Source organism: Oncorhynchus masou, unplaced genomic scaffold, assembly GCF_036934945.1.
Source record: "Oncorhynchus masou masou isolate Uvic2021 unplaced genomic scaffold, UVic_Omas_1.1 unplaced_scaffold_4199, whole genome shotgun sequence".
In the NCBI taxonomy this organism is placed as follows: Eukaryota; Metazoa; Chordata; class Actinopteri; order Salmoniformes; family Salmonidae; genus Oncorhynchus; species Oncorhynchus masou.
The window spans coordinates 1-9354 of record NW_027010595.1 but is presented as its reverse complement, the minus strand read 5'-3'; the positions used below and the strand labels follow the sequence as shown (position 1 = coordinate 9354).

Here is a 9354-nt window from a genome sequence, read left to right as displayed (position 1 = left end):
GCTTGAGGACCCCTCCACCCTCCACTCTGATGCCTGAGGACCCCTCCACTCTGATGCCTGAGGACCCCTCCACCTTCCTCGCTCCACTCCGCTGCTTGAGGACCCCTCCACCCTCCACTCTGATGCCTGAGGACCCCTCCACTCTGATGCCTGAGGACCCCTTCACCCTCCTCACTCCACTCTGCTGCCTGAGGACCCCTCCACCCTTCTCACTCCACTCTGCTGCCTGAGGACCCCTCCACCCTCCTCACTCCACGCTGATGCCTGAGGACCTCTCTTCACTCCTGGGGACCCCTCTACCCTCCTCAGTCCTGGGGACCCCTCTACCCTCCTCAGTCCTGGGGACCCCTCTACCCTCCTCAGTCCTGGGGACCCCTCCACCCTCCTCACTCCTGGGGTGAATCTCAAAAGTTTTTTCCTCGGTTCCTCATTGGACACGGCATACGAGGTAAGGGAGGAGAGCATTGAAGAAGACAAGAGGCGATACGATATTTGAATGGACTTCTGCCTCGCTCTGACGTTGTGAGGAGGCGTGGAGAGGATACGAGGAATAGAGGGTATAGACTTTTGAGTTGCACCCCTGGCCTTCAGAGACAGACAGAGACCACACTGGAAATGACACACAGCATCTCCACTCAAGTGCCTCTGAATGCCCCATGCCTACTACAGATTACATATCGCCTCAATGATGTTATGGCCTTGTGCCTTGATGTGTCTTTCTTAACATCAGTGTTGTCTTTCTTAACATCAGTGTTGTGTCATTCTTAACATCAGTGTTGTGTCTTTCTTAACATCAGTGTTGTGTCTTTCTTAACATCAGTGTTGTGTCTTTCTTAACATCAGTGTTGTCTTTCTTAACATCAGTGTTGTCATTCTTAACATCAGTGTTATGTCTTTCTTAACATCAGTGTTGTCTTTCTTAACATCAGTGTTGTGTCTTTCTAAACATCAGTGTTATGTATTTCTTAACATCAGTGTTGTCTTTCTTAACATCAGTGCTGTGCCTTTCTTAACATCAGTGTTACATCTTTCTTAACATCAGTGTGTCACGCCCTGACCTTAGAGAGACGTTTTATTTGGTTAGGTCAGGGTGTGATGTGGGGTGGGGTGGGCATTCTATTTTTTGTTTTCTATGTTTCTTTATTTCTATGTTTTGGCCGGGTATGGTTCTCAATCAGGGACAGCTGTCTATCGTTGTCTCTGATTGGGAATCATACTTAGGTAGCCCTTATTCCCTCCTTTCAGTGTGGGTAGTTAACTTTGTTTGTGGCACTGAGCCCTGTAAGCGTCATGGTTGTGTCTTTAGTTTGTTGTTTTGTTAGTGACATTTTAAAATAAAATAAAAATATACGCTCACCACGCGGCACTTCGGTCCACTTCGTTTGACGGCCGTGACACAGTGTTATGTCTTTCTTAACAATAGTATTGTCTTTCTGAACACCAGTGCTGTGTCTTAACATCAGTGCTGTGTCTTAACATCAGTGTTGTCTTTCTGAACACCAGTGCTGTGTCTTAACATCAGTGTTGCCTTTCTGAACATCAGTGCTGTGTCTTTCTGAACATCAGTGTTGCCTTTCTGAACATCAGTGCTGTGTCTTTCTGGACATCAGTGCTGTGTCTTAACATCAGTGTTGCCTTTCTGAACATCAGTGCTGTGTCTTAACATCAGTGTTACATCTTAACATTGGTGTTGTGTCTTAACATTTGGGTTATGTCTTAACATCAGTGCTGTGTCTTTCTTAACATCAGTGTTATCTTTCTTAACATCAGTGTTACATCTTAACATCAGTGCTGTGTCTTTCTTAACATCAGTGTTACATCTTAACATTAGTGTTGTGTCTTAACATTAGGGTTATATCTTAACATCAGTGCTGTGTCTTTCTTAACATCAGTGTTATCTTTCTTAACATCAGTGTTACATCTTAACATTAGCGTTGTGTCTTAACATTAGGGTTATATCTTAACATCAGTGTTACATCTTAACATTGGTGTTGTGTCTTAACATTCGGGTTATGTCTTAACATCAGTGCTGTGTCTTTCTTAACATCAGTGTTATCTTTCTTAACATCAGTGTTAACATCAGTGCTGTGTTTTCTTAACATCAGTGTTATCTTTCTTCTTAAATCATGCAGTGTCTTTCTTAACATCAGTGTTATCTTTCTTAACATCAGTGTTACATCTTAACATCAGTGCTGTGTCTTAACATTCGGGTTATGTCTTAACATCAGTGCTGTGTCTTTCTTAACATCAGTGTTATCTTTCTTAACATCAGTGTTACATCTTAACATCAGTGCTGTGTCTTTCTTAACATCAGTGTTATCTTTCTTAACATCAGTGTTACATCTTAACATCAGTGCTGTGTCTTTCTTAACATCAGTGTTATCTTTCTTAACATCAGTGTTACATCTTAACATTAGTGTTGTGTCTTAACATTAGGGTTATATCTTAACATCAGTGCTGTGTCTTTCTTAACATCAGTGTTATCTTTCTTAACATCAGTGTTACATCTTAACATTAGCGTTGTCTTAAGATTAGGGTTACGTCTTAACATCAGTGTTGTGTCTTAACATCAGTGTATTTATTAACATTATTATCAGTAGTATCAGTATTATAATCTCTCAGAGAAACCTGAGACAAGGGCCAGCACTGTTGTAGGCACTCTGTCTAATGGTGCAGTACATTGGTTTAATTCAGAGCTTTGAACGTGTTGGGCGACATTTTCGTAGTGCAAAAAGCGATGTGCTAAATGCGAAAGAACTCTGTAAACCTCATAAACTGGCAGTGTGATTTAAACTGAAACTTTTCCTCTACAATCTGTGTCATAAAGAAGTTATTATTTAAAAGGTTTAGTAAACCGAGCAATGAAAATGTAGTCGCCTTCTAATAATGCACATTGTTGAAAAACATTTTCAAGATTATAACGAGGTTCATGGTAATTTCTGTACTTTGCTTTTGTTCTATGAACATGTCGGCCATTATGTATTGAAGGACGTCGTAAATCATCACTGGGTTGTTTTTGTCTTGAAATAGTCTGTTTAATTTATTGTGTTTCAAGAAACTTTTAATCTTAACTAAGATGTTTTTTTTAAATAATGACAATAATATATAAAACATGTAATGTGTAGTGTGTTGAATTGGCTTTCCATCATTGAGTACTTTTGGTGTGTATACTAACATCCAACTGCATGTTTCAACTTCAGCTCCTCTTGTTTTAGTCCAAGTTCAGTCAGTGTGTAGATTCATTATGAGCTGTGTATCACCTGTCAATACGAAATTGGTAATATATAGTAGGTGTGAGTGTGTGAGTGTGTAAGGGGAGGTTATGGAATTGACTGCATAGGTACAGCTACCACTATTTGATATGTGATGTCTGCACTGCAAAACATCCCTGAACACTGTATTCTAATGACAACCATGCAATGTACTCAGTGATTTAAACCGATAGAAAAGTTCTGAAACTTGTGAATATTCAAAATGTCATTAAAATGAACAGATTGTTTAGTCTGTGCACCTGTTCATCTCTTTCCCCTTGTCTCCACCTTCGTGAACCCTGGGCTGCAGACTAGCTAGTAATAGGCATAAACATTACTGATGCATCTAGTCAATCAGATGTATTAGGTTTTGTTTCTGACACAAAATGCTGCTCTGTCAGAGGATCTGTGATCTTACATTTTTATAGCATTATAGCCTGTGATGTATGGACTGGTTTACTGGACTAAAATGCCCTTTAAATGGAGACTGGATTAATGGGGGCCAAGAAACCATGATGGCTCTGTTCAAACTGTTCTGTCCTTAACTGACACCCAAAACAATGCTGGTACTAGGCTACCGTTTAAATGGTGAAAACACCATCTCAACATTATATTTGCCTCATGTATGAGTGAATTATAATAGGCCTCTCTGCCTTTTAGGATTAGTGTCCTGAAATAGAGAAGCAAATACCTTGATAGTATATCTTATCACTAACACGTCGATGTGATAAGGCAGTAAATAAATGGTCGGCGCTTTTATACTGTAATACTTATGTAATGGATGCTCTTCCGGAGTCAGCCACTAGAAGGGCATGATCTGGAACGTAACCTAGAGGTTTCTTCTCCACGCCCACTGTACTTGCAAGGCTGATGCAACTGGCTGTACACAGCTTACAGAACCCACCCATAACTGTACAATAAATGAATTCTGCCACCGTCATTGGTTAGACGTTTAGCGACTCTCTCAGTCTATTGGTCACTTCGCATGTCATTATCATAGTCGGTTTTTGGTGTGGAAATCATGTTAACGCTGTTACAGCTTTAACTCTGTTGAACTATATGTTTGGCGGCAACATTGGAAAAGGAAACAATTTATACATTCGTCGCAACACCCGTAAGTTTGATTCGTCTGTCAAATATTTAGGCTACTTCGTTGCAGGAAGCTGTCGCCATTGCTTCAATTGTGTCATAACGGCATGTATTGTGATTCCATTTGGTATCAGGAAGTAACTACTGTTTACAGTAAATTCTACATATTCTTTGTTGTTTACACAGGGCGGGTGTAATTGCGTATACCTTTATGTCTCTTGATATTACCAGTGTCCTTTTTTCTTCACAGCAACAACAGAAACTTCAGAATGAGTGTGGGGTTCATCGGAGCGGGTCAGTTGGCCCATGCCTTGGTGAAGGGATTCAGCGCTGCAGGTAACCATCTAAGCATTGCTTTTAATAGCTGGCAGATCCGACCCGCTTGTTTACAGCTGCACTGGCGTCGGACATCATTCATGTGTATATTAAGACACTGCAGAGCTGGAGCGAGACATGGCTCGGAAAACATACCTCAATCCAGAAACACGTTTTTACTCTGAATGTTCCAATTATCCCAACTCTTACACAGAGAAGATTGAACGACTGCTCCGTTGTTAGCAGTCATTCAATCTTCTCTTTATAACAGGACAATTTGGAGTACAGCACATTTCTCATCCCTGGATTGAGGTACTATCTCAAGCTGACTCCACCGTGTCTTAATATACACAGGAATGCTGTCCAACCCTATTGCGGCTGTAAGCAAGCAGGTCATATCTGCTGGCTATGCTTTGAGGTGCATGAGCCATTTAATATTGTCAAATATGAAGTTTGAACCTCCAAATGTTTAGCTGGTCTGATGCTGGTTAAGCTAGTCTAGCTGGTTATGCTGGTTTACCAGCATGGTCTGGAGATGGTTTTGCTGGTGACCAGCCTTCGCTGTGTTTCAGACACATACCAGCTTATGCTGGTGACCAAGCTGGTCCAGCATGGTCTTGGTCAAGCTGGTCTGACCACACCGATCCAAGCTTATTATATATATATATTTTTTATATTAATTTTTATTTTTTTCTATTAGGTACATTTTTATTTGAAGTTTAGTTTGTTTGTTTTCAGGCCTGATTTGCTAGTTTTTATTTTTGTTTTATTTGTATACAAATATTTTGTTTTTAGATTATACCAGTGTCTGAAACGCAGCCAAGGCTGGCCACCAGTGTCCGTGACACAGCCACCAGGGTTTCCCAGTTGATTTTTCCCCTCTCCCATCCCTGCAGGTGTCATTGCCACACAGAGGATCACTGCCAGCTCCCCAGACACAGATCTTCCCACAGTGTCTGGACTGCGAGTGAGTAGAAGGGATCAGTCATTGGGCTGCGCTGGATGTTTGTGGGAATAAGTTTCCTTAGTTACAGCATATCTATTACCATCTCGCATCGGCTACACTCAAATGAAATCCCACACACACACAAGCGAGATGCATAGAGAAAGAAAGACGGAGCGAGAAAAAGGCACATAATACATTTGTTCATTTCAATTATATTTTAGAAATGCTGTCATACTGAGGGGTAACGATCAACACTGTCTGTGCTCTTCTACACAGAAAATGGGTGTCAATCTCACGACCAGCAACAAGGAGGTGGTGAACAAGAGTGACGTTCTGTTTCTGGCTGTCAAACCACACATCATCCCCTTCGTGTTGGATGAGATCGGACCGGACATTGAGGACCGCCACCTCATTGTGTCCTGTGCAGCTGGTGTCACCATCAGCTCCATTGAGAAGGTCAGTTTGGAGTCCAGTGGAAGTCGACTTTAGCTAGAGCTTTCTCTCTCTACTGATTTACAGAGCTTTAGAAATGTTTTGCAACAGAAAACGGAAGAGTGACAAAAATACAAAATCAAGATAGATTCAAACTGTGAAATCCAATTAAAGTTGACTAGTAGTGCTTTGTCTCTCGCTTTCTCTCTCAGTACTGAACTATGGATCTGTGTCGTGTTTGTTAGCGCACAGAACAGAACGTTTTGCAACAGAACTGAAATGTATATTTCTTATTGAACAAGTATCTCACTGATTTTCTTACGATTGGTGCCTATTGAACAAGCCCCTGATATGATTGGATAGGTGGAATCCTGCTTGGAAATAACTTGTTCCATCCTGTCAGATCAATGAAGCTACAGCCCTCTGTTATAGCCTAACCTGAGGCTTCCAGTAAATTGCGTTTCCTTGATTCCTCGTGTTCTCTCTCATCGTCCTCAAAACCCATTGGATGAGGTCAGAAGTCCCTCTCCTCTCCCTGGGAGAATCTCAATTATAGGAGGGGAGAGGACGCAATAAATCAATGAAATGCCATTGAGATTCTCTCCCTGCCCCCTCAGTCACTACCGTGCTTTGGTCTCACATAGCCCTAGGACATAGCAACTTCCGTCTGCTATAACATGAATCGCCCTTCCATTCTGTTCCCACTGAAAATACCTCAGCCCTCTGTCCTGACACTAGGAAAGCTGCCACACACTGCAATCTGATGAACAGTCATGTGCTTTCACAAGACACTGACAAATAGAGAATCAGGATAGATTCATACTGTGATATTTGAGAGAACCAGACCACAAAACAGCGAAATCAAGCTTTTTGTAATGCCGGAAAGGTCTTGGTTCAAAACGTTGCACAATAAAACTGCGGAAGCGTTCAACTGTTTGTGGGTATCTTATCTTTCTATATTGTCTTTTACTTTTGTACGGTGCACCTGCAAGTTACTGGATGTGCCTAATACACTACTTCTAAACTAAAATCTACCTTCGATACTGTAGTTCCGTAGCTCAGTGGTATTTGTCGTTAACTTAACCCTGTCTTAGTGACATTTACATGACATTTTAGTCCGTTAGCAGACACTCTTATCCAGAGCAGTTTCCAGTCAGTGTGCGAGTGGTATGTTAAAAACAACCGTAAGCTGTAATTCTGCAGTAGTAAGTTGACATTACATTTACATTTAAGTCATTTAGCAGACGCTCTTATCCAGAGCGACTTACAAATTGGTGAATTCACCTTCTGACATCCAGTGGAAGAGCAAACAGCACTTTACAATAGTGCATCTAAATCATTTAAGGGGGGGGGTGAGAAGGATTACTTATCCTATCCTAGGTATTCCTTGAAGAGGTGAAAAGGTAAAGATGAGACTAGACTTCTAGGATCTGGTGGAAGTAAATGTTTTAATACAGAGCTTTGCGTTACAAGTGGTCATGTGAAAAAGGCCAATAGCAAGGTGTCTGAAAAGACATGGCTCAAAGGCAAATTCAGCATTATATAGTCATTCTGAATGCTGTATACATGCATCATTACAGACTTTGGTTGACATGAACCTGATACAACTTTCATTTGAACATGGTAACAGTGAGACATCTGCTACTTTCGGTACATAGAGAGAGATTCAGCAGTTTGAGACTGTTCAAGGTTGGATTGTCACGAGATGAGGCCTCTGAGAATTCTGTGTCCTGTGTAATCTGGGGGCACAGAGAATGATGGAAAACACTTGCCTACTTTTAGAGCATGTTGAAGTTGTGAGGCATTAGGCAGGTTATTTCTGATATGATTGTAAGCAAAGATGAGTAAGGATATACACTACATGTCCAAATGTATGTGGGCACCTGCTAAATCCCAAACATCTCATTCCAAAACCACAGTATTAATATGGAGTTGATCTCCCCCACAGATTTGTCCATCGGACTGCCAGATGGTGAAGCGTGATGTATCACTCCAGAGAACGCGTCTCCACTGCTCCAGAGTCCAATTGCGCGAGCTTTAAACCACACTAGTCGACACTTGGCATTGTGCATGGTGATCTTAGGCTTGTGTGCGTGCGGCTGCTCGGCCATGGAAACCCATTTCATGACGCTCCCGTCGAACAGTTCTTGTGCTGACGTTTCTTCCAGAGGCAGTTTGGAACTCGTTAGTGAGTGTTGCAACTGAGGACGGAGGATTTTTTACACGCTACTCGCTTCAGCATTCGGTGGTCCTGTTCTATGAGTTTGCGTGGCCTACCACTTTGCGGCTGAGCCGTTGTTGCTCCTAGACATTTCCACTTCACAATAACAGCACTAGCAGTTGACCGGGGCAACACTAGCAGGGCAGAAATGTGACGAACTGAATTGTTGGAAAGGACTGAGCTATTCGGTACGCGCCATTCTACTGCCAATGTTTCTCTGTGGTGCTTGTATGGCTGTGTGCTTGACTTTATACACCTGTCAGCAACGGGTGTGGCTGAAATAGCTGAATCCACTCATTTGAAGGGGTGTCCACATACTTGTATCTAGGTTGGCCCCCCCACAACTACATATCCAAGTCATTGCAAGTAAAAAAAAAAAAAAAAAAAAACGTATTCAAGGAAGTTTCCGGACTCCGTGTGGCGCAGTGGTCTGAGGCACTGCATCGTAGTGCTAGCTGTGCCACCAGAGACTCTGGGTTCCGTGCCCAGGCTCTATCGCAGCCGGCGCGACCGAGAGGTCATGGGGCGGCGCACAGGTGGCCCTGGCATCGTCCCGGGTTAGGGAGGGTTTGGCCACACTAGTGACTCCTGTGGCGGGCCGGGCGCAGTGCGCGCTGACCAGGTTCCTAGGTGTACGGTGTTTCCTCCGACACGTTGAGTGGCTGTTTTCCGGGTTGGATGTGTGCTGTGTTAAGAAGCAGTGCGGCTTGGTTGGGTTGTGTTTTTAATAACATGGCTCGACCTTCGCCTCTCCCGGGCCCGTACTGGAGTTGTAGCGATGAGACAAGACAATAACTGTAATTGGGGGAGAAAAGGGGTAAGGGCGTTTCACTGCAGAGACCCGTTTTCCTTGAAGCGTTCCCCCATGTGTCTATCAAGTAAGCTTAACTTCAGTGTTATTCTCCCCTGCCCTTGGCGAAGCTGCTCAGTACTTCCCGTTCCCCAAGGTGATGCGATGCATGACCAACACCCCGGTGGTGGTTCGGGGAGGGAGCCACGGTCTACGCCACGGGTACCCACGCCGAGCTCGAGGACGGGAGGCTGCTGGAGCAGCTGATGGCCAGTGTGGGCTACTGCACGGAGGTGGAGGAGGACCTGAT

General features: G+C 43.1%; 1 protein-coding gene across 1 annotated transcript; it reads left to right on the top strand.

The window, feature by feature from the left end:
* Positions 1-4229: 4229 nt before the first annotated feature.
* Positions 4230-6105, top strand: LOC135534939 (pyrroline-5-carboxylate reductase 1, mitochondrial-like). Its single transcript, XM_064961723.1, has 4 exons — positions 4230-4365; positions 4591-4676; positions 5552-5622; positions 5878-6105. Exons 2-4 carry the CDS (start codon positions 4610-4612, stop codon positions 6088-6090), a joined length of 351 nt encoding a protein of 116 aa, XP_064817795.1. The 5' UTR covers positions 4230-4365; positions 4591-4609; the 3' UTR covers positions 6091-6105.
* The last annotated feature ends 3249 nt before the right edge of the window (positions 6106-9354 follow it).